Source organism: Barbus barbus (genome assembly GCF_936440315.1).
Source record: "Barbus barbus genome assembly, chromosome: 39".
Lineage (NCBI taxonomy): Eukaryota > Metazoa > Chordata > Actinopteri > Cypriniformes > Cyprinidae > Barbus > Barbus barbus.
In genome coordinates this window covers 19,787,263-19,813,230 of record NC_136717.1, presented here as the reverse complement: position 1 = coordinate 19,813,230, position 25,968 = coordinate 19,787,263, and the positions used below count along the sequence as shown (strand labels likewise).

General features: G+C 36.4%; 4 protein-coding genes across 7 annotated transcripts in view; 1 reads left to right on the top strand and 3 right to left on the bottom strand.

The window, feature by feature from the left end:
* The window catches only part of LOC306859027 (scavenger receptor cysteine-rich type 1 protein M130-like), a gene marked incomplete at both ends in the record, with an annotated part of 112,205 nt that overhangs the window by 82,663 nt on the left and 3,574 nt on the right, over positions 1–25,968 (bottom strand). The gene's annotated exons all lie outside the window — the stretch shown is intronic.
* LOC306858408 (putative methyltransferase-like protein 25) lies at positions 418–14,417 on the bottom strand (the record flags this gene model as incomplete). 3 transcript variants are annotated; one of them, XM_079398938.1, is made up of 13 exons in its annotated part: positions 418–1,421; positions 2,540–2,664; positions 4,998–5,069; positions 5,150–5,224; positions 6,115–6,208; positions 7,723–7,796; positions 8,293–8,322; positions 8,588–8,682; positions 11,084–11,231; positions 12,910–13,518; positions 13,597–13,715; positions 13,846–14,010; positions 14,132–14,336. In XM_079398938.1, 12 exons carry the CDS (start codon positions 14,334–14,336, stop codon positions 2,569–2,571), a joined length of 1,782 nt encoding a protein of 593 aa, XP_079255064.1. In that variant the 3' UTR covers positions 418–1,421; positions 2,540–2,568. The 3 variants fall into 3 exon arrangements, with proteins under 3 accessions (XP_079255064.1, XP_079255065.1, XP_079255066.1); XM_079398939.1 differs by lacking the exon at positions 418–1,421 and having other exon boundaries at positions 1,634–2,664; positions 14,132–14,417; XM_079398940.1 differs by lacking the exons at positions 418–1,421; positions 13,846–14,010 and having other exon boundaries at positions 1,644–2,664.
* Positions 14,172–21,853, top strand: LOC306858410 (thyroid transcription factor 1-associated protein 26 homolog). Of its 2 annotated transcripts, XR_013783208.1 has the most exons (5): positions 14,172–14,788; positions 15,543–15,885; positions 16,335–16,446; positions 16,629–16,850; positions 21,597–21,853. XR_013783208.1 is itself a non-coding variant. In XM_079398942.1 (4 exons), the coding sequence occupies exons 1-4, from the start codon at positions 14,635–14,637 to the stop codon at positions 16,791–16,793; spliced, it is 774 nt and encodes a 257-aa protein (XP_079255068.1). In that variant the 5' UTR covers positions 14,388–14,634; the 3' UTR covers positions 16,794–21,847. The 2 variants fall into 2 exon arrangements, 1 of the variants encoding a protein (XP_079255068.1); XM_079398942.1 differs by having other exon boundaries at positions 14,388–14,788; positions 16,629–21,847.
* LOC306858490 (antigen WC1.1-like) lies at positions 18,478–25,968 on the bottom strand (the record flags this gene model as incomplete). Its single annotated transcript, XM_079399057.1, has 13 exons — positions 18,478–18,763; positions 18,886–18,948; positions 19,144–19,206; positions 19,296–19,361; positions 21,575–21,649; positions 21,945–22,004; positions 22,416–22,499; positions 22,598–22,819; positions 23,773–24,087; positions 24,303–24,380; positions 24,754–25,056; positions 25,226–25,543; positions 25,629–25,968. 13 exons carry the CDS (start codon positions 25,966–25,968, stop codon positions 18,708–18,710), a joined length of 2,043 nt encoding a protein of 680 aa, XP_079255183.1. The 3' UTR covers positions 18,478–18,707.

Genomic DNA, 25,968 nt, shown 5'->3' with positions numbered 1-25,968 from the left:
TCTGTACAAATCACACAAAATTACCACCTTTCGCATGAGTTAAAATAAGTTTTCTCATAGTAAGCTGTAACTATTTTACCTTTTAGTGAATTACATATGAATTTGTACAATCTTCTTGTATGTTTTTGGATGATCTGCTTTCGCCCCACTGACGTACGAATCACATTGTGCAAATTCATACAAAATTACCTTGTTGCTACCACCATGTTGTTTAAGTTAAAATACGTTTTCTCATAGCAATTTGTAACTTTTATGTTTTGGTGTATGAATTCAGTCTCATCGTACATTTTTGTACAAATCATATTGCACAAATGTATATGCATTCACCACCTTGTAAAATAGCTACCTTTTCTCATGAGATTGGGTTGATTCAACTTTTTTAAAACAACGAGACCTTGCTTTTTTCGCATTCCAGTGACCTACGTTTCACGAAAAATTCCTTCTGTGTAAACCGGTCCCAAGAAGCCATTCACACAAAACCCATTTTTCATTCCACTGCACTGCTTTCCCAGTGTTGTTTTTTTTTTTTTAGATAATAATGCACTAGAAAGATGTTTTGCACTCTTTTGCATCTTAACACATCATTCAAAAACATGGCGCTCAAGTTAAGAAATTCAACTTTTAAAAAACGCATCTCAAGACCTTGTGTTTTTTTCCCATTCTACATCAGTCTAGCACGCCTACATAGAAAACCAAATTAAAAGCAGCAGATATATGCTTGTCTAAACCAACCCTAAGAGGTCAAAAAATGTTAACATTTTCTTGCCATCTCACATCTTTGGTAAATGTGTTATTTATATCCTGAAGTCATTAAGTCGGTGAAAAACACCATGGTTGTTGACCACAAAACTTCAGGGGACAGCAGCTGTTTTGTGACGTGAAAAATGATTCTCCTCACAAGCAAACAAATCAGTCGACTGTTTCTGCTTTAGAAAAAGAAAACAAATTCTTGTTTTTTTTTTATCATGTACTAAAAAGGAAACTTGTTTTGATCAAAGTGGAGCTGGACATTCTTGGTGACGATAGAGAAGCATTTCCTCAGCCTCCTTTGCATGCAAAGAAAAAAAGAGCTACATTTCAGGAAATAAGGGAGTAAGCTGGTTTCCCATCGCTTTGCTATTTCTGTCACGGAGAGAGATGTTTTGGAGTGCATTCCTTTTTCTGATTTAGACACAGGACAGGATATGGCACAATACATCCACTGGAAGATGAATTCATGAGGGAAACATATGTGACTGGTCAACAGACTGGCGAAGCATTAGACTGGCATCAACAAAGTCAGTGAAGTTCAAGCTGCAGTGCCAATGTGTATCCATGCTTATCTCCACACAGACACACTAATGGCATCTATTTTTTTCCAGAAATAATGTCAGAGCTGGCTTTGTTCTGGTCAAGTGGTACCATGATAAATGGATGTAGTGCTGTTAGAGAAGGAAAAATCATTAGAAGCAGGAATGGTGTATACTTAAGCTTAGCTATGTGGCCTACTTTCTCTGAAAGAATAAACTTCCTCAATTTTTTCCACAACTGTTTGCATTCAGTAAATAATGACTTATAATTACTATGTTGAAAATATGAATTCACTACAGTCTAAAAAAAGAAAGCAAAATTAAAAACAAATCAGCCAGTCACTGCGATTTGTTAATGTTTCAACAGAACTTTACTAACACTTGTGCTACTTCAAACTGCATAATTATCACATATGCAACCATACTGCTGAAAAAATATGACAGGTCAGTGTGCATAATCATCAATAAACTCCTTGCAGTTAGAATTGGTGGCTTTGAATTCTCTCTTGGGGCTCTATAAAGCCACATTCCTTCTTAATATAGAAGCAAACACATAAATAGTAACACCAAATATAGTAGTATGAGAAAGTAAAATAAATGCACAAGAAACAAACTCTTTGTGCCTGAAGTGCTATGAGTTCTTAAAGGGGTCTTAATCAAGCAAAAATACACTGAAGAATCAATCAGGTTAAGACAAAAGTTACCTCAAGGTGTTTCATTTATGAATATTAACTAAAACATTAGACAGGAGAATAATGGTCTGTGGGGAATGGCCTGAAAATAATGAAGAGCTCAATGTCTGATTAATATTAATGGTGTGTTAAATAAGTGGAAGCACAAGACGTCTCAAGTGTGACTGATGTCCTCATGTGGCTCAGTAAGGCTAAGGCTGATTTATAAACCAGTCCGACTAATGAACACTAAAAGCAACGTTCTGCATCACATTGATCACTATATCTTTCCGCTTTAAGCTGCAGACCGAACCGTTATGCATCATAACTAAACCGATCTGGAGACTAATACTGCCAGGTCTTTGGAGCAGCTGGAATGAAAACCTGCTTTTAATTTACTGTGAACAACCCTATTTTGACATAATTGATATATTACATAATTTTTGTCAAATATAATTACATAAATAACAAAGCATTTTTATTGTTCATTTGATTTGACTTTAAAAACAAAATTAATAATATAAAAAGTAAAAACAAAGTTTTACCAAAAGAATAAATAAAAATTCAATCAATATTTACACTAAACAGCAGGGCTATAGCTTTGGTCTTCAAACTGTAGATTCCTTTATTCCAATAACTGCATAACATCTAGGGGACTGGAGAGGGTCAAAGAGCTGAACCAGCGCAGAATGAGACACGTTGTCCTGAAAGAAAAGAGATATTGTATATAAATGTAGAAATGTGAAAGTCCGAAATCCAAATGCAATGATGTAGCTTTCAATATGTATTTATTAAAAATTTTTATTTAATATTTAAGGCATAAATATTCATGCATGTTATAGGCTTTCTCAACATAAATCAAGGATCATGACTTTGCGATCATTTGTTTAAGAGCCAGGGTACACTGGTTTCTCTGTGATTCACTAAAAATAATTTGACTCATAAGAATCAATTGTTCAGGAATGGACTACACTGTTCATGCTGTCTTTTTTTTGGTTCAATAAAAAGAACCAATTCATAAGAGTTTTTCAGGATTTGGTACACTGGTCGTGCTGTATATTTCTAATTCATTAACAATCATTTGTTGGGGAATCAGACTACACTGGTCGTGCTCTTTGTTTCTGATAACCACCTGGTCACGTTGCATGGTTTTGATTTACTAAAAAACAAATGGATCATAAGATCATTTAGTTCAGGAATCATATTACACTGGTTCGTAACACTGGTTGAGTGTATGTATTAGTATATACATTAGTGCTGTCAAATGATTAATCGCATCCAAAAAAAAAGTTTTGTTTACATATATGCAGCCATATCACCCTGCAGCCCAAGACTGGTTGCCCACTGAAGCTAAGCAGGGTTGAGCCTGGTCAGCACCTCCTGGGAAAACTAGGTTGCTGTTGGAAGAGGTGTTAGTGAGGCCAGCAGGGGGTGCTCACCCTGCAGTCTGTGTGGGTCCTAATGCCCCAGTGTAGTGACGGGGACACTATACTGTAAAAAGCACCGTCCTACGGATGAGACGTTAAACCCGAGGTCCTGACTCTTCTGTGATCATTAAAAATCCCAGGATGTCCTTCGAAAAAGAGTAGGGGTGTAACCCTGGCATCCTGGCTAAATTTCCCCATTAGCCTCTGACCATCATGGCCTCCTAATCATCCCCATACACTGATTGGCTTCATCACTCTGTCTCCTCTCCACCAATAAGCTGGTGTGTGGTGGGAGTTCTGGTGCAATATGGCTGCCGTCGCATCATCCAGGTGGATGCTGCACATTGGTGGTGGGTACCCAGAAAAGCGCTATATAAATGTAACGATTTATAATTATCATTATATGTGTGTACTGTGTATATGTATTATCTATATATAAATACACACACATGCATTTATATATTTAAGAAAAATTTGTTGTTTATATATTATAATACATCTAAATATATAATATATTTATATATGTTTAAATATATAATATAAATTATATGAATATAAATATATGTAAATATTTTCAAAATATATACTGTATGTGTATTTATATATACATAATAAATATACACAGTACACACACACATATATTATAAAAACAAAACTTCTATTTTGGATGCGATTAATCGTTTGACAACACTAGTATAACACACTCGGGATATATTATTTTAGATGAACCATAATTTAAATTGAGTTCCCAGCATATCCATAAGTAAAAAAAGTGTATTGGACCTGATCAAAATAATCAGTTTAGCTAAACACAGCTTGTTTCAATCCATATTACAGTTTTCCATAATCACTGACCAAAGCACATTAATATACTTGGCAGCACACCCAGAGTACCGTGTTATGAAATGGTTTATACATAACAAAACCCTCCACAGGCCAAATTGTAAAGTGGACTCTGATTTCACTGTGGTTAGCGGAGTTCACAGAGTCGTCACTGAGAAACCTTATCATGTTGCCAAGCCCTTTAATGTCTGACATACACAAATCATAGACCTCTGTAGGAAAAAAAAAAAACATAGATCTGACATTGGGGAGGTTTTACTTGCTTTACATTACATGACTGATAAGCGACCCCGGTAAGATCATGTGGAAATTGATCCCACAGAAACTTGCTGTCACTGTTTTGGGAGTATAAACAAAATAATTTTGTCATGCCCTAAATTTTCAGTCTAACGTTCTTCACAGATGGCTGAGTCTGACACTACTGACTGTCGTCGCGAGGAGGTTTGAGGTTTTATGTTCAAAGTCTGGTGGGCAAGAAGGAAATGGACGTGTAACTCAAAACCTCTGAACTCCTGTAAGTTGGAAACCAGTTTTTTTTTTGACTGTTTTGGATCTACTATACGTGGCTAAAATCTGTTGGTATATATGCTGTGAGAATAGGTTGTTGATTCGAGAAATCTGTGTTGTGGTCCTGAAGTAAAGCCTGAAACAAGAGCCCCTCACAGTTCTCTAATTACATCTTTACAAGCACAAAGCTAGGGAGTAAATGTACATATGAGGGAAAAATGTAGAGTTAATGTTATCTGCTCTGACAACTGATTTGTTACCTGTTCTTTCAAGTAGCAAAGTCGGTCGAGGAGGATGAGACCCTCTATACACGGAGCCAAAATTACTTTCAACTGTGGAAGATGAAAACCAGTATGAGGCAGATATAGAGTTAGTGATGAAAATAAACGGCACGTTTCTCTGTCATGCTCACCATGTTAAAAGCCACCATCTCATTCATTCTGGGACTGTAGTGTTCATGATAGCTCTGAATGTCACCGTCCGATAGCTGAAGACAACAAGAGATATGAAAAATTAGATTTGAAAGAAATAAAGGAATAAGATTATGTTCTATTCCCCAGCCAGGATCTAAAACACAACTGCATTTCTGTAGACTAATACAAATTTAGTGTATATAACATTTTTATAAATGTTTTAAATAAAAAAAAAAGAAGTATTTTACAGTAAATAAATAAAATATATTACACGTAAATATATTTAGATAATCTATACTCTAGTAAAAATGTAGTTTACACACTTATACTGCAAAAATAGTAATTAAAATATTACAAATATTCATGCATGAATATATTTTAATAAAACATTTTGTACTGTTTAACTGAATTATAACAATTATTGTTACCTTTATTGTTTTATTAATATTATATTGCAAAATAAAAATAAAATAGTTTATTTCAAAAACAAGATTTTATACCAAATGAATAAAAATATATTTAATATACCAATACACATCTATACATCTATTACATAATCTTTAGTCTTGACTAGTGACATACACAACAGTAATTTATTTATATATGTATTAAAAAATATTACCAAATCATATTACAATGTTTTCAATGTGATCATGTGCATCAGAAGGCTTCATATAATTCAGCTTTGTTAATAATCAATCAAAATTAAAAGTAATTTAAATTATTTTCTATGTAAATATTATATAATCTACAGTATATTTTACTGTTTCACAGAATGCTGCAGATTTTCCCTAGGCCTGGTGAAGCCTTTTTAATTGCCTCTTGCTATCTGTTCCCATATTTCCCTACGTGTCAAACATATTTTAGTCTGTTCATCTCATTTGTTTCATTGTGGTGTAATTCAGATGCATGTGGGCTGACTGAAAAAAACATTAAATGTAATGTGAGAACTTTTGGTTATTACTTTGGTGTCATCCAGATCCAGCTTCCTAAGTGCTCGTCTGACATAGTCCACAAACGACGAGGCTTTGGAGTACACGTTCCCAACACGTTTCTCACTGTCAATAGAAAATAAAATACCCATCACATACTGCAAAAATGTCTCATAACAAAAACAAACTAACACATCTGATTTTAATGTAGTTTAAAAACTAAATGTAGGCTACAGACAGTAAGTCACATGTAGAGGGTGAACTCTGCACTCCTTATTGACATGCCCATTACCGTAACCTGATGGTTTGGCTTTGACTCACAGAAGCTTATTAAACCTGAAAACAGGACTTCAGGGTTTGAGTCACGAGTATCAGTCAGCACTGATTCAGATCTGCTCTCTGCAGCCACGATCAAGTATCTCAATAAACATTTCTCATTCTCCGCAAAAAGGAAGGAAGGACTAGAGGGAATCTGGACCCTCTTTATTCTCTCCTCTAGTTTACTAAAACAAAGACAGGCGGTTGTTTTCTGTCTAATGAGCAGATGATGTGGTGAGAGTGCTGTCGATGAGATATCTGATCCTGGTCTTATAGTGAGGAACGGCGTCAGTGTGGGAGCTCAATATTTGTCATTGTGTGCGTTTTCGACTGAGAGTCGCTCATCAGGGGGTCCGGGGTGTGTGCGTTTCCGCTTTTACAGACTGTTTTTCAAAGCCAGGACTTTATTGGTTTTGTATTAAACTATAATTTACTGCCAAACCTACAATATTTGGTTATGTTTATTTAAACCATGAAGACTTTTATTAGTAGTTTTTTCCAGATATCTACATATCTATAGCCATAAAACAGCCTGAGCTACTGAACTACTAAAATTAATAGATCGTGTGGCACAGTAACAAAACAAAGCATGACACTTTATATGATGGTGCAATGGAGCATATGATGGACAGAACAAGAGATGTAGACTTAATCATTTTAAATTAAATGCACACACACACACTTATAAATATAAAATATTTTTAAATAAAAATAATGACAGTTTGCTATAGAGAACAAGAGACGTAGATTTAATGATTTTCAATACACACACACAACACTAAACAAAACATTAAATAAAAAAAAAAACATTTTATGTAATAATTTAATTTATTTATATTGACTAAAATTATAAATAATATATAAAATACATATTATTAATTAAAACATTAAATAAAAATATACTACATTTTGTGTGTGTGTGCGCATGTGTGTATGTATATATATATATATATATATATATATATATATATAATATCACTAAAAAATATTAGATAAGAAATTACACTTTATATACTAATTCAAATATATATAATAAATACATATAATTAATGTATTTATTTAGATGTCTACTTATATAATCTGTGCTGCAGTTTATATAAAAAGTGTAGTGTAGTGTGTATATAGAGAGAGAGAGAGAGAGAGAGAGAGAGAGAGAGAGAGAGAGAGAGAGAGAGAGAGAGTGTGTGTGTGTGTGTGTAAAATAAAATAATTTTAAATTTTAAATACATTTTACTTAAGTTGAATTTACTGCCAAACCTCCAATATTTGGTTATACGTTTCTCTAGGCTAAGATTGGCTGTAGCAACAATTTGTATAAATACCTTTTAAAGCAATCATAGTGATCTCTTAATATAACATGAAGAACCGCCCGATAAAAAAGTGACTCCATAGGCAGCTGCAACAGACAAGAAACCCAGTTAACCACAATGGTTGCATTTCAAAGCTGATTTTGCTTACTTATACAACACATGCTTGCTTGGTTATGTTTGCTTACTTGTTTATATTTTTAAGTACTTCATTTGAAATGTTTGTACCATTTGTGGCAACTTTGAAAACAGATTATGTCATATTTTCCATGACAATTATGTCATCCAAACAATCAGACATGCAGAAGACAAAAAGAGTTTGTTCGTGCTGACTGCTTCACCTCTGTACTTTCAATCGTTTTTAAAAAAGGACAAATCAAATTAAAATACACAGTGCGTCTAATTGAATTAGATAAATATGCTGTACATTCTGGCATTCAAGCTTGACCAGCACATTACAATCAGCTGTGCAAACAGCCTCGGTCGCATGAGATTGCACTCTCTATATGCAAAATCTGCAGGGGAAATGAGTTTTTAATTGAAAAATGAATATTGATATGATACATGACACAATCAAATACTCACTCCTCCTCCAGCAGACACTCTCTCCAGAGCCTGAGAGGGGAATAAAAAGAGTTTTAGCAAAGTCTACTGGAAACAAGCCTGAATTGAAAAAGTCGTGATAACTAAACACACAATATAATGTTTGATAGTCGCCTTGAGTTTAATTGTATTATGTTTTAACAAATAACACCTAAACGATTATCTATTTATAAACCTGTTAAAACCTGATGCAACATGCATCAGCTAATAAGCAAAGGATGTGGTTGAAGATGCGTGGGCAATGTGATCTTATTTGTGACGTGTGAACCAGACTTACGAGACATGCTGACATCCTGGCATTTCGACCACAGAAACACGCCTGAGCCTTCAGATACTGACTCATAGGGAAACCACACACAGCATCGACACACCCTGAGCAACAACCACAAAACAACACAAAAAAACAGAGATGAAAAACATCAAATACTGTTCAAATGTTTGGGTCATAAGATCTTTTAAAAAAACATTATACTTGTAGTCAGCAAGGATGCATTAAGATTGATCAAAGATGATAGTAAAGACATTTATAATGTTATAAACTGTTATTTTAAATAATAATAATATTTCACAATTTTACTTTATTTATTGTATTTTCAATCAAATAAAAACACCCTTGGTGAGCACAAGAGACTTCTCAAAAACATTAAAAATCTTAACAAGCCAAACTTTTTATTGCATTTTAAACTAAACATTTTGTAGATGAGAACCTGTTGAACACATGCCATTCAAACAAGACCCACACTGCAGTTCGAGGCCTATTCGTGGCGCAGATAAACACTGTTTACTCCAGCTATCATGCTAATCTAAACCATGCCAAACTGAACAGGATCCAGAGTCCAGCACAGGCCTAAAAAATGTGTGTGTGATACAGAATGAGCTGTGCGTAAAAAAATGCCTGAGAGAGGGACAGTGTACAAAACAATATCAGCGATTTCATTATGAAACGTCAGACTTGTTATGAGTGAACTTTAATACGGTCTTGAAGCGATCAGCTGCTGTGTGATGTTAAACTGAAGAATCTTCAGTTTGCATTTGATAATACAACAGTTTAAAACTGAAATGTGTATTTTTTTTTTTTGATGAAAATGCACATTTAATGAATAAGCGACTGCATAACTAATGATGTTGGTGGGAGGGACTTCCTGTTTTCTGTTTAAGTAGGAGACATTGCGGGGGCTCTTCTGAATTGAGTCAAATGCAGGGCCTGAGAGGAGATATCATGGAAAAGTTTTACGCTGTCAAAATGAAAAGATCATAGCAATAAATTCTGCTCAGTGAAAGTGAAATTCTATGTAAAATCTTCAGAAATCTGTGGGATGGTGTGAGTGGCACAAAAATGACACACTTCACCTTAAATGCACAGCATGCTTTAATCGCACAAGGTTTTTAAGACTAAAAGACACCATGTGCATTTCAATTGGAACTGCATTTGTTTCATTATATTTTGTTTCTTCTTCAGAACAAACGTGCTTGTAAAGCGAGCCGCTGAAGCCCTGAAAACGCTGACTTCATCATGCTGAAAACGCCACATGTTGTACTGACTCTTCTTGAGTTCGTGAGATCAAACAGACAGTCTGTTGAAAGGGAAGAGTGTTTGTGATGTCAGTCCAGCTTTTGCACACACTTCATGCGTTTTAGCTCTGTCCCTGCAGCAATCGAGGCTTCTGTGATGTGATCAGCAGGCTTTAAAAGACAATGAGATATTATTGTAGCCCTGCTGTGTTTCATAGCACAGTAATTATGTGATCAAAATATCATATTATGAAGGCACTCCAATCCTTTCTGTACTGTCTGCTCTAAGAGAATGTGTCTAAGAGGCAGGCAGAAACCATATGCTCTCTTAAAACTAACACCAAGTTAGAAAGTCCACCTAAAAATAAAAATTGTCATAATTTACTTATTCTCACGTTGTTCCAAATCGGTATTCTCTATGAACATAATCTGAAAAAAGTGTCAGTGTTTTTTGTCCACACAATGAAAGGCAGTAGGTTATTATTTTAATAGTAAGTTATTATTTTTATAAATTTTTACAATTACAAATGGCAAATAATGACTGCATTATCTATAATAACAATTATGTTTAAACAATTAAGTCATTTAATAAACAAACATTTACATTTATAATAAAACAATGTATTATTTATTGTTAAATAATACATCAAATAATAATACTTTTTATTAGTATTATGTTATAAAATGTATTATTAACAATTTTATAATGAATAATACATTTATTATTATTGTTGCAGTAATTATATTTACTATATTACTAAATTATATTACATTATATATTGTATTGATATGATATTATAACAATTATTACAACGGTTGTGTTCATTTAATTCATTATTGAATAATAAGTATTATAATATTGTTATATAAGAGCATATTTTTTTTATATTTCTAGATGTTAATCATTATAGATGTTAATGATTAGGATGTTGTAAAAATTACAATAATGATACAAAAATGTATTAATTACTATGAAATAATTTTTTTATTTGCTAAACAATCAAGAACAAAAATATGAATTATAAAATAATTAATAACAAATAATAATAATAGTACTTTATTGCTTTATTAGTAGTAGTAGTAGTAGTAGTTATAGTAGTATTTTACTTTTTGTACCCAAGTATTGGTACAGGGGTGCACATTACCGGAAAAAAATGTTATACAGAGAAAAGCAATTCCACACAGCTTGTCTTGTTTGAAGACTTGTTCAACCATTCCGAAAGCGACTGATCAGTCCACGTGTGTGTGTGTGTGTTCTTACTCTGTCTGTCCTGATCAAACTCTTCAGAGAGCAGGTGGTAGCAGCAGCCCACACTGCAAACGGCGCGCAGCTCCTGTTTGGCTCTGAACATCCTCAGAGTGCTGGGGGCCAAATCTCCACACGTATGCAGACCAACCAGAACTGCATCCTGGGTACCAGCCAGAGAAAAGAGAGAGGGAAAAAGAAAAAAAAGGGGGATAATTTAGTGAAATCAACACAGACCGTTTGCCATCTCTCATTGATCATAAATAATGTGCAATGGACACATCCAAGTCCCTCTCCATTCTTGAGCTCAATTTCACCTAATTAACATGATTAGGATAATCGCAGGCGTCTCGCTGAGCTGGAATAGCATTGGTGCAACATCAGCTCTATAATCAGAGCCCACAGCTGGACAACTATAGCAGCATAAAGCTTCTCTTGTGCTATTATATGAGTTTAGTATACATCATTTATTTGATCCTGAGAGAATGTCATATGAAATTAATTCACAATGCATTTAAGAGGAAAAAAGCAATGCTTCAAATAGAAAAGAAAATACATCTTCAGCACCTGCTTAGTATTTTAAGCATGATATTATATGATGATATGATATTACAAAACAACAATGTAAAATTCTTTAATAAACTGATTATAATATATATATATATATATATATATAAAAAAAAGAATAACAATAAAAATTACAACAATAATAATAATAATAATAATAACAACAGTATTATTACAGAAATTCATATTACTGTTGTTGTTACTTTACATTTCTACACAATTTTTCACCCTTGCTTATTTGTTTTACAATTAATAATAAATTATTATTATTATTATTTGGATTATTACTGCTATTGTTATTGTTTTTATTTTAACAACATTTATTTGAACATTTTAAAATATTTCTACAATTATTATTATTATATAATGAATTAAATAATTGGTTTAATAAATCATAATAATTATTACTGTTGTTGTTGTTGTTTTACACTTTGTACACAATGTTTCTGCTCTGCTTATTTATTTTAGAACATTTTTAATATTATTATTATTATATTTAACATTATTTTACATTTTTAGAATATTTTTCTCTAAATAATTCTAAAATGTATTTCAAATTATTTCAGTCAATTAATAATAATAATATTCCCAAGGAGTTTTAGGCACGTTTTTGCATTTTTTTTGGGAGTGCCCCTCTCTCTCACCTTTTTGGACTCCGCTCTCACAGGACCTATCATATTTGTTGGGTACTGAGATATGTTTGACTCCGCGCTATTCTTTCATGAATGACTTTTGGGACTTCACCTTATCCGTCCAACAAAGATCTTTAGCTGCTCTCACAGCAGCAAAATAATTGCTGGTCAGCGTTGGAATCCTCCTCACACAATGGACAGACGAACCTGGACTTGTTGGACATTATCTCAATGGAACTCTCTACTTCTCGTATACATGGATCTAACGTGAAAACTGTTAATTCATGGCATTCAGCTTTTAATATTGTGTCTTTTCTAAAATCTTTGTAAAAATTATTTTATTGTTATTTGTTTATCTATTAATATTAATGTGTTTATTAATATTATTATTTATTTTTTGAGTCTACCAAGGGGTGGGATGGGTTGGGATTTAAATTTGTACAGCTGCATTTTGTTTTGTACCACTTTTCCACAAAATAAAACTTAATAAACAGCTGTTAACAAAAAATAAATAAATAATAATTTATGATTATTATTACTACTACTACTACCATTAGTTATTAAACCAATTAATTTGTTATTTATTATTATTATTAACTATTTGACATAGTCAGGATCCCCTGTATTATGACATCTCTTCACCTGCAGCTCTGTGATCAGCGTCTTGAGCTCAGTTTCTGCTGTGACATATGAGGTCAGAGGGGAAAACAGTCTGTCGTCGCTGTTGTTCTCCCTTCCTTCTCGAGCTTTCCTCTCCAGATTCTCTCTCTTCCTCTTCTCCCTTTCCTGCAGGCTCAGGTGGCTGGGGTGAACACGGGGAGAGATGTCCTCTATGACGTCCAGAGACAGCAAACTGAGGAAGCTGCTTCCTGAATCTGAATCATTTGGGTCTAATTGACATTCTGGGGCATTATCTGAAGCAGATAAATCATTGGTGACTTGTTTTGATAAAGCACTGATTTCCGCTTGAGCCTCAAAACGTCCCTTTTCCTTAGTAACAGAGTTTTTGTAGCCATCAGTATTTTCAAAGTTGCTGCTGTGTTGTTTACTCTCCTCCTCACTGTCCAACGGCTGCTTCCTAGGGGCTGTGTTCGGTTTCTGATAGGCTTTGGAGAACTTCTTCAGTTTCCTGTTTCTCTCCTGAGCTCCATGTGTGTTGGTGCTGGAGGAGTCGATCCCAAACACCTGTAGGTTAAACCGCATGGACAGAAACGAGCACAGGTAGCCTTTCCCTGAACCCACGTCTATCACCTGAGATGAAGAAACAGACAATGAAAAAGATGAAATTCAGTTTGTTTTTAACTAAATTACATTTTAAGCATTTTTTACCTGTTTGACTCGGCAGCATTTGGCCAAACTAGCCACAGCCTCAGACATAGCCTGCACCTCATGGGCCTTCTTACAGTTCATAAACTCATCCGGTGCAAGAACTTTAACTGATGACTCTCCTATGGGAATTACAGACAATGCATGAAATACGACCTTCTAATAACCTGAATGAACATGCATAATAATCACAATAAAGATCCAGAGGAATGTAAATGTGATTTTCAATGCTTCTGATCTGACTGTAGTTACCTGTTAAAGTGCCAGTCATCAATCTCAGATTCTGCATCAGATCTTCCAGCTGCATACAGACCCCCAGGTCTGGTAAACAGTGGGCTTTCGCTGCCCTCAGCAGGGCTGATATGTCCACCAACTTACTTGAGGCATTGCAGAAACCAAAGGTGGTGTTTTCCTTCTCTAAAAGTAATTAGATGATAGATAGATAGATAGATAGATAGATAGATAGATAGATAGATAGATAGATAGATAGATAGATAGATAGATAGATAGATAGATAGATAGATAGATAGCATCTTACCTTCTATCGCCTCCATGCGGTCTTGTGTGGAACTGACAGCACACAGCACTTCCTCTGGACTCACGCGCATGAACGTGCTCCAAACAGCACGCGTGTAAAAGTCCACAGTGTGTGCATTTGAGATACTTAATGATATGGAGAGAAAGCGCTTGACTTCATCTATTTTCCTTTTTAAAGCGTCGATGTTTATGTCATTAAATGCCATTTTTACAGGCACAGAAAAGTGCGAATATTTAGCGAGAGCAGCAGCTGTTGTGTTGACACAGTATTACAGACATAAGTAGTCAAATCAGGATATGATTGCCCTGAGGGACCGACTGCGCGGCCATGTTGGGTGTACTAGTCAGCGTTTTGTTGAATGGGCGAATCGAATTTTTTGCCCTCACACAAATGGCGTTTATTTTGATTAGTAATGCCTTGCGACCATCCGTACGTCATTATTGTGCGTCTCTACACGAGAAACATCCGTTTTGTCCACATACTAGCGTAAGTTGACGTGAAACATGGCACCTTTAAAACAAACCGCAAAAACTAAAGGTCCGATTAAAGGAAAATACATTAATAACACATTCACACATGGTGGTTTATCACACAATGCCAAAAGGAGAAGAAAATGGCTTCTGGAGAACAAAGTTTTTGATGGTAGTTTAAAAGAAGGTGAGATGTAACTTATACTTTAAACACAGCCACGTACATAATTAACATATAAGTAAATGTATTTTTTATGTGGAAAGTTCACAATGAATAAACAAATTCGACATAATGACAAATAAAGACGTCCGAAATTAGAAAAATATGTTAAGTGTAAAACGCACGTGCCCGTGTTTTTAGGTAACGTTATGTATCTTTGCTTTAACGTTGGTTACATACATTTTTGAAAACGTTAACTTACGTATTTTCCTTATATAAATTGCCATAATATATTTTGATTAACGTAATGGATCCAGAAAAAAAAATTTGTGTCACGACATCGACCAATATTTAAAAAAAATATTAATATTAATACATAAAAATAAGGGAAGTGATGTGTGGCCAAGTATGGTGACCCATACCCAGATTTTGTGCTGTGCATTTAACCCATCCAAGTGTACACACAGTAGTGAACATACACCCGGAGCAGTGAGCAGCCATAAAGAATCAATGAACGTTCATCAATGATAATTATCCGTGAATAAATCACAGACCATTATCCGATTCACGCTCAGAGGAGTGCACTATCACTCATCATTGTGGTTTGGAAAACGCAACACTTTCGAAACACATTTCCTAGTTAGAAACTATAGAAATTATCCCTGAAAGTGTAGTCATTTACTATATTTTTATAGTATATTTATTTACAACAAATATTTAATTGGGACTAAATGTAGAATGTGTACTGTTTGAATCTCATCTCCCTCTCATTCTTTCTCAGGTCAGGGATTTGCCTTCAAAAGGAAGGAGAAGATAAAACATGAATATAACAAACTTCTCAGAAAGGAGAGGAAGAAAATGCAACCATCAAAAATCCAGTTAGAAGAGGAATATCCTGAGCATCTGAGACATCTATACCTGGCTGAAAGAGAACGACTAGATGAAGAAGAACAAGAAAAAAAGAAGAAAAGATGTAAAGGGAGAGCAGTAGATGAAGAGACAGAGACAGATGATGAACTAAAAACTGAGTTGGATATACCTTTCACTGAGAAACACATCTCAAACACAATGTTTGACCAAACTATCATCCCTGATTCAGCTAATGAACCAGCAGAGCCTGACAGGTACAGTAATAGCTTGTTCATGAATAGTTGTTCATGAGTCCCTTGTTTGTCCTGAACAGTTAAACTGCCCGCTGTTCTTCAGAAAAAAATCCTTCAGGTCCCACAAATTATTTGTTTTTCCAGCATTTTTGTGTATTTGAACCCTTTCCAACAATGATTGTATGATTTTGAGATCCATCTTTCCACACTGAGGACAGCTGAGGGACTCATATGCAACTATCACAGAAGGTTCAAACGCACACTGATGCTCCTTTAAACAATAAACAATAGCATGCATTTTGTATGATCCCTCTTATTTTGGTAAAATAATCAACATTTTGCAGATTCTGCAAGCTGTGTATATATATATATATATATATATATATATATATATATACACACACACACACACACACACCCTCATATATATATATAGATAAAAAAAATCCACATTTCTGATTTGTCATCAGCTCCCACAAGACTCCATTCATCCAACGGAAGCAGAAGCAAAAAATGTCATCATATCAGAAGACAAAGCAAGAATATGAAAGGATAAAGGATGAACGTGCACGAAAAAGAGAGGTGAGAAAATAAAAACTAGAAAATTGATCAGTATGGTGGAATTGTACAGTTTTCCATTCCCTAATGAATCTTCTATGTGATGTCATTAAGGAAGACTTATGTCATGTAAACATACATTTTCATTACCCTTTACATGCTTTGGTAAATGATTGATACATGTTTTATTATACGTGTCTGTGTAGGAATTCTTGAAAGACAAAGCTCAGCGAGAGGAGGCTCTTAAGAAATATAAGGAAAAGAAAATGGCAACATATCAGTTGTTGAAAAGAAAAACTAAGAAGGGTCAGCCCGACCTTAACCTGCATATGGAGCTACTGCTGCAAAAGATTCAAGCTCAGCGCAAATAATTTAGTGTCATCTATAAAATCAGACTGTAAAGTTAAAATGGACCATAAACTGTTTGGGTGAGTGTTTTTTGTTTTTGTTTTTTTTTTTACCTCAAGGATGTATACCTTTATCTTTCCCAGTAATGTTTCTTGTAAATAAAATAATAAATTATGCTCTACTTCAGTGAATTCAAGCTGACAGTACAGAAATAATGCTATGACAGTAAGCTTATGGAAAAACATTTAAAGGGTTGGTTCACTCAAAAATGAGTTGGGTGATTTAGGCCCAATCCCAATTATATTTTATACCCCTTCCCCTCCACCAACTCCTTTCCCTTGAAACAGAGTGTCAAGGGGTAGGGGTGAAAATATTCCCCTAAGAATTGGGACACCACTACTATACTGTCACACATCGTCATACGTCGTATAGCTCCTACAATACACACACCTAAACTGGTGTGCATTAGAGCCTCCGCTCTATATTAATGCGCTGCTTAGTGACACACACACACACACACTTATTAGAGATCAAGCAGCTCACATATCCAGGAGCAAAGAAACTTGTCAATGCTGCCCCACGACTTTTATTAATAACAGTATAAATACTGAATCGCTACATTATATTTTCCAGCAACAAGAGGATAAAATTGCTGTTTTTGAAGTAAACTCACTCATTGTAAAGAGAGACCCGCATACATGCTACTTTCACCTCTCTCTCGATTTGGCAATATTTGAGAAAAGGGTTTAGCGATCTCTGATTATTTTGGGGGACTAGCCGCCCTCAATGTTTATGGTGGTTTTTGCCCTGATCAGACATGAAAATATGTTGTGTGTGATGATAAATATATGTGCAGTCTGTGATAAGACCTTAGCAACTTTAGCGATTTTTTTTTTTGTGAACGTTTCTTTGAATAACATGACCGTAAAAATTAACTCACAATTGAATTTATTGTAAAACAAATGATTACTTTTCATTAAAATCTTTATTAATGCCAAAAATGCTTACATTTATGTGTCTTGTTCGCTCGGGCAGCCATGTTGCCGCTGAAGCTGCTTTATGCTGATAATTCTCATACGCCTTCGTTTGAAGTGTGGTCCCGAAAAATCTTCGTTTGAAGGCCTATTTTGCCCTTCCCCTTCCCCTACCCCTCCAACAAAAAGAGAATTGAGACACCCCTTCACGTGAACGCAGGGCTAAGGGGTAGAAATGGGATTGGGCCTTACTCACCCTCAAGGCATCCTAGGTGTATATGACGTTCTTCTTTCAGACGAATCCAATCCAAGCATGTATGACCGTCAGCAGAAGTGAGAAAAAGCCGGAGCCGTGTGAGGCATGTTTTATTATGGATGCACACACTTTATTATGCGCACTGATTACTTTTGGACTGTTGAACAAAAACACCCACCTACTCCCATTCTAAAGCTTGGAAGAGCAAGGATAAGTTTTAATATAACTCCGATTGGATTTGTCTGAAAGAAGAAAGTCACATACAGCTAGGATGCTTTGAGGGTGAGTAAAACATGGACTAATTTAGATTTTTGGGTGAACTAACCCTTTAAGCTTTATAATATCTATTAAGTAGTAAATCTATTTTTATCATTATATTTAGTTAGATAATGCTGTCAGCAGCCTAAAAGTATAGTAGTGCCTCAAAGTACTTTTATCACATTATTTTCTACTTAAAGTATTTTTGTGACATGATGAATGAATGATGTCTTTTGTTTATTAGGTGAATGCATTGATATCAAAATAGAAATACAAATATTAAAATGTGTTGATACTGAATTTACAGAGCTTGTAATCTTTCAAACAAAAATATTTATAATAACATAAAAACACTGGCATTGATGCATTAGTAGCAATCTAAGACATTCCCAGTAGCTCCAGTTACTGTAAAATGATTTCAAGAACAGATGCAGGTGGTGTGGTCATTGTTATATGGCTCCTCCCTCTTTATTTGACTCCTCCCCCACATCATCATAGTCTGTTTCTAAAAATAAGCAAATTCACGTTCACATTTTTATAAATGCATCACGATTTAGTTTAAATAGGGTTTAAATGAGTGACATAATGATTAAAAGTAGATTATGTAAAAAGGTTATAATGACCTACCTAACAGGTTTCTCTCATCTTCACTGCTGTTCTTCACGTCATCATACTCCTCCTGATCTCCCTCTGATACACGAGAAATAAAACCTTACATTGTAATATGGAACACAGCTTGTGCCATTGATCTCTTTCATGACTTCTGAGACTATTACATTAAACCTGATAAAGCCATGATGATTCATGAATGGTAGAAACGCATGTTCAATATACCATAGAAACATATATAATAGTGATAATAAATTGGAGTTCTGTGTAACTCACCCGTTACACCTTGAAAGTTTGGTCCAATAATGATGACATCATCATAATGCTCTGGTGTGTCCACTACACATATGAAGATATGAACAGAAATATCACATCAGTACTGAGGATCAAGGTATTATGTTAAATATAAAAAAAATAAATTTAAACACCTTTTTTAATATCAGAGTTCTGTCCACCACTTGTCATGATATCATCATAGCTCTCAAGTCTGTCTTCTACAAATTCAACATGAGACATCACACCCATACAAAAAAAATAATTATGTGTATATATATATATAGAGAGAGAGAGAGAGAGAGATTTTATATCAGGGGTGTCCAAAACTGTTCCTGAAGGGCCACTGTCCTGCAGAGTTTTAACGTTAAACATTTAAAATTAAACACCTAAACCAAAGTAATCAAGGTCTTCAGACCCAATTGGTGTTTCTCAGTCCTGTCCTTCTGAGGCTTCAAGTCTAGAGTCCTTCTTGGCATTAAATGCTAGAATGAGGGTCTACTTAGTGCACATGGCTACGTCATAAATGTTTCTGCCCCTGCAGTCTATAATTTGAAGAATACTTTATACTAAACATTTTTATATTAACTGACTATTTTTATTTGACAACCAGCTGTGGTCTTCCACTGGTTTACATTACACACAGCTTAGAATTATGTGATTCATTTACAACTGAACATATGAAAACAATGTCTTTACCACAATGTATTTTCATGTGACAATACTGAAGAAATGACACTTTGCTACAATGTAAAATTGTGAGTGCACAGCTTCTGTAACAGTGTAAATTTGCTGTCCCCTCAAAATAACTCAACAAACAGCCATTAATGTCTAAACCGCTGGCCACAAAAGTGAGTACACCCCTAAGTGAAAATGTCCAAATTAGGCCCAAAGTGTCAATATTTTGTGTGGCCACCATTATTTTCCAGCACTGCCTTAAGCCTCTTGGGCATGGAGTTCACCAGAGCTTCACAGGTTGCCACTGGAGTCCTCTTCCACTCCTCCATGACAACATCACGGAGCTGGTGGATGTTAAGAGACCTTGCGCTCCTCCACCTTCCGTTTGAGGATGCCCCACAGATGCTCAATAGGGTTTAGATCTGGAGACATGCTTCGACAGTCCATCACCTTTATCCTCAGCTTCTTTAGCAAGGCAGTGGTCGTCTTGGAGGTGCGTTTGCGGTCGTTATCATGTTGGAATACTACCCTGGGGCCCAGTTTCTGCTTCAGTATGTCACAGTACATGTTGGCATTCATGGTGCCCTCAATGAACTGTAGCTCCCCAGTGCCGGCAGCACTCATGCAGCCCCAGACCACGACACTCCCACCACCATGCTTGACTGTACTTGTCTTTGTACTCCTCACCTGGTTGCCACCACACATGCTTGACACCATCTGAACCAAATAAATGTATCTTGGTCTCATCAGACCACAGGACATGGTTCCAGTAATCCAAGTCCTTATTCTGCTTGTCTTCAGCAAACTGTTTGCGGGCTTTCTTGTGCATCATCTTTAGAAGAGGCTTCCTTCTGGGACGACAGCCATGCAGACCAATTTGATGCAGTGTGCGGCGTATGGTCTGAGCACTGACAGGCTGACCCCCCACCCCTTCAACCTCTGCAGCAATGCTGGCAACACTCATACGTCTATTTCCCAAACACAACCTCTGGATATGACGCTGAGCACGTGCATTCAATTTCTTTGGTCGACAATGGCGAGGCCTGTTCTGAGTGGAACCTGTCCTGTTAAACCGCTTTATGGTCTTAGCCACCGTGCTGCAGCTCAGTTTCAGGGTCTTGGCAATCTTCTTACAGCCTTCACCATCTTTATGTAGAGCAACCATTCTTTTTTTTCAGATCCTCAGAGAGTTCTTTGCCATGAGGTGCCATGTTGAACTTCCAGTGACCAGTATGAGAGGGTGAGAGCGATAACACCAAATTTAACACACCTGCTTCCCATTCACACCTGAGACCTTGTAACACTAACGAGTCTCATACTGGGGAGAGAAAATGGCTAATTAGGCCCAGTTTGGACATTTTCACTTAGGGGTGTACTCACTTTTGTGGCCAGCACTTTAGACATTTGATGGCTGTGTGTTGAGTTATTTTGAGAGGACAGCAAATTTACACTGTTATACAAGCTGTACACTCACTACTTTACATTGTAGCAAAGTGTCATTTTCTCAGTGTTGTCACATGAAAAGATTGAATAAAATATTTACAAAAATGTGAAGGTGTACTCACTTCTGTATATATAGAGACAGAGAGAGAGTGACAGTGTGTGTGCACACACGCGTGCTTCTCAAACAGCAAGACGCACCCACTAGAAACTTCTAGGCAAGTGTGTTGGAGCTGGTTGGAGCTAAACCCTGCAGGATATTGGCCTGTTTTATATATTTAAAATATTTATTTCTAATACAGAATAACAGTGACACCTGTCTCACGATCTGCTTTCAGTCCATCAGTGATGACATCATCATAGTATCCCGGTGACATTTCCTTCAGCTCCTCTGCATCAACACATGTATGTTTTGTGCATTTTGGAATATTTTTGGAAACAAAATGTAAAATATGCTCTTGCAGGTCTTGAGACCTGCCATTGTATACATCATGTGTAGTGTTGAAAACTTTTTCTTGTAAGATAAAAGTTTTAGTATTGTTATTGAGTCATTGGTCACATATTAAATTTAGAAATAAAGAATATGTTGTATTTCATGAATATGTGGGAATTACTTTTTTTATATTTCTTTGAACATCAAATTATTTATTTTTGTTGTTGATTTAAATATACTTAAGCCCTCTAACCTGAGAGAAGCTCATCAGTATTTTCATACCCAGAATGCAGTTCTTCAGAGATGAGACTCTCTGTTAAAGAAGAAACATTTTCATCATTACAAACAGTCTGAATCCTCATCTCCTTTTTGCATCATAAACAGTGTTAGTGACAACAAAACAAAAATATTATTTACTTACATTTTAAAAACATTAGATACAGAAATGCCACATTTTTGGTTGGGTCTTTTAACAAACACACATGTATACTCGCATAAACCTATTCCTCACTGCCTTCCAGAAATACACACAGGAAGAGACTCTGTCTCTCTCTCTCTCTCTCACACACATACATATAAACATGCACCTGCAGCTCTGTGGTTTTCTGTCAGGAATTCTGTGGTTTGAAGCAGGAGGATTAACAGGACTAATAATAGATGAACATCAACTGTCTGACAGACTCTTATTAATGTTATTAAATGAGATTAATGGCTCATGTCTCACCCCTCTGAGTGAAGTGATTGTGTCTGCGCTGAATCTCCTCATAAACGGCCTCAGTCGTCGTCCTGTGTCTCCTCTTAGAGAGAGCTGTGAGTGTAGACAGACAAACCTGCTGTCAGTTCACAACACATGACTGATCACACACTGAATAAGACACAATATGACAGTCTCTGGATCTCTCCTACCTCTCCTCATCCCTCTGTTCTGCTGGATCAGTATAAGCAGTGGCACTAAGAGCAGTAAGAGCACAACTCCCAGTACAATCACAAGCACTGGGGGGACGGAGAGAGATGCTGCTGGAGGAGTTTGTGGAGGAGAGACTGATGTTGAGCGCACTGGAGGAGTAACTGGAGAAGTAACTGGAGAAGAAGCTGATGTTGTTGCAAGAGTAGTGGATACTGACAAATCTGGAAAAAAAATACTGAAATTCAATTTATGCAAATATATTGAATACACAAATATTATACACTCTAAAAGGATCTAAAAATGGATTTGTGAGCTGTTCTGGCAAAATGAGTCACAATGAGAAAATTTTCACATTCTGTGAAAATTTCACATGTCCTTCAAAATGATATATGATTTGTTGGATTTGGATGAAATATGACTGAGATACACCTGTTTGAAGTTGACAGTCAGCAAAGTCAGTTCTAAGAAAAATCAAGTTGAAGTTTTCTGAAGGTTCCAAAGCAATATCACCCAGCAACGTTGCATTGTTTCCTCCACTTTCTTTCTTAATATTAATTACTATAATAATAATCACAATATAGCCATTTTTTATTTTATCTTTGTTATTAAAAATAAGAACAGATGCAAAAAATAAACAGTAGAACAAATATAAGAAAGAAGCAAATAGGACTAGTGCATTACTGTTTTCATTTTACATCTAAACAAAAGCATTCAAGTAAGAAAAACAAATAATCAAATGTAAAAATCTTCAGTGTGTCCATTACAAATAAATTGATTATTAAAACTACAAAAGCAGTTCAGTTAAGAACAGTGATCTTTTCTTTTATTGTTTGATAATTAGACAGATGGCCTATATAGTAAGTCCTGCTGTACTGCTTGGATCTAATATAATGTGACACATCAGATGTTTTCATAGGTATATCAGTCATCGGCAGCGCAAGGTGAGCAGAGAAAAAGGTACTCTTCTCAGAAAATGTACAAATAAAAATGTTTAATTACTATTTGGAGCATTGGGATTGCTAGACGAGGACTTAATTAACAATTTTTTTGTGAAAACCTGAAATTTGACCAAAATCAACATATTTCACTTTTTCTGTCTGTAGCTCAAAATTAGCCCGTGCGCATTCCAACTCATTTTGCCACAACATTAAAATTCCTGTGTGTTTGCTGTGACCTGCACAGGTGAGTCCAGCGTGCTCTTTGTGGGAGCAGTCAGTGTGGTTTTTCAGGGAGAGAGGACAGTCCCACAGGTGAATCTCATTCCCTCTGCACTCGACTCTGTTCAGCCACACAACACCTTCACCAGCACCAAAGACTGAATTCCCATCAGCCCTCAGTGCTGCTCCACAACCCAGCTGCCTGCAGACCACCTGAGCATCGCTGATGTCCCACTGATCATCACAGACTGAGCCCCACACAGCGTTATGATACACCTCCAGCCTCCCAGAGCACCGGCCCTCCCCTCCACTCAGTCTGAGAGGAACATGATCTAAAAACACACACATCAATCAGCAATGCACATCAAACAAGCAACTTCAGCACATTTACAACAAAACAAGATAATAATACTGAAGCTAGAGGCCTTTAAAATTGATTATTTTGAGGTAAATAATAATGCAAATATAAATAATTGAACAGTAATTTACTAGTAAAATATAGGCTTACATTACAAACATTCAACACATTTGTTGTGAATAAACTTACTTGTGCACCGTCTCTGGTAAGGAGATGGTGAGGTAAAACATATCAGATGACTCTGAGGAGACTCACGAGTTTCCTCCTCTGAGATTAAAACGTGAAAATAAATTCAACAGAATGTTAGGATGAGACAAATTGCATCTCTCAGTGAAAACAAATCATTGTGAACAGGGCCATCCTTTGGGCGGTGCAACTGGTGCCCCGTACCGAACGGACCGAGACCCACCCACCCCCCTGGAGCACGATCGCGAACGGACCGAAGAGGATTACCACCAACCCCACCCCCAGAACGCGATCGCGAATCAGACCGAGGGAGCACCCGCTCCTTCCCCCGCACCAGGCCCCCTGTCAGCTAACTATTTTAATCTCCCAAATCATTTCACAATTCCCTTTATTAGACATAAAATGTATGTACAGAAACATGATTATTGAGACCATTTTTCAAATAAAATCCTACCTGAGCAGGTGATTTTGGCCACTTCTAACTCTTCACAGTTATTCTGTCCCCAGGGTGAAGATGGACACTGCCACAGATTTAAATCATTTGGTCGACATTTCACTTCATCCAGCCAGTTAGGAGCTGATTTCACTCTTGGTGTAGAATCAGACAAAGCACCAGATCTTCCACAGTTCAGCTCTTGACAGATCAGACTCGCTGTGTCTCTGTCCATCTGGTTCCAACACACATTACCCCAGGATCCATTGTAGAAAACCTCCACATTCCCTTCACAGCCCTCAGTTAACCTGATCTCTTTGAACTCTAGATGAAAAACAATGTGCAATAAAACAGCTGGAAGTCAGATTGAGCTAAATCTAAATTATCACCAAAATAACTAGTTAATACAAGGACAATGCATGCTGAAAGCACTTACAGCATCTAAAATATATTTAATTAATACATCTATGGAAATAATTTCTGTACTGTTTACCTGAGCACATGACTCCTACATCCTCCTTGTGTTGACAGTCATGTTTTCCCCAGCCTGGAGAAGAGCAGCTCCACAGGGACGTCTCATTCCCCTCACACTCCACCTCATCCAGCCATATGGGTCCAGAACCAGGACCAAACCAGGCTGGTACCTGCTGGTTACTGAGGGCCACTCCACACTGCAGCTGTCTGCACACCACATGGGCATCTTTAATATCCCAGGAGTCATCACACACTGTCCCCCATGAGCCGCTGTGAAAAACCTCCAGCCTCCCTGCACAGTCTCCCCCAGAACCCACCAGCCTGATGGACCCGCGACCTGATATTCAGAGAAAGAAAAACACATTATTGATCACTAACAACTGAAGTATCTGTTAGTAAATCCCAGATGTTGCTCTTCTCACCAAGGCAGGTGATTGACAGCTGTTGTGTGGAGCTGCAGTTGAGAGTTTGTGGAGAGCTGCAGTTCCCCAGATGAGCTTCACTCCCAGAGCACTGGAAGCCCGTCACACACTCATGACTGTGTTCAGGACTGGATGAAGAGGAGCCGTAGAAGTTCAACACAGAGCCACAACCCAGCTGTCTGCAGACCACAGAAGATTCAGTGAGACTCCAGGAGTCCAGCAGAACTCTCCTCCAGACCTGATGGATGAAAACTTCCAGCTCCCCCTCACACTGTCTCTCTCCAGACAACAGCACAAGACCATCATGAAGAGCCAGAGAGGAATCTGAAAGACGTGGCAT

Coding starts and splice junctions, on each gene's coding strand:
- LOC306858410 (XM_079398942.1), top strand. CDS start 14,635: ATGGCACCTTTAAAACAAACCGCAAAAACTAAAGGTCCGATTAAAGGA. Junction 14,789..15,542: donor TGATGGTAGTTTAAAAGAAG/GTGAGATGTAAC, acceptor ATTCTTTCTCAG/GTCAGGGATTTGCCTTCAAA. Junction 16,447..16,628: donor AACGTGCACGAAAAAGAGAG/GTGAGAAAATAA, acceptor GTGTCTGTGTAG/GAATTCTTGAAAGACAAAGC.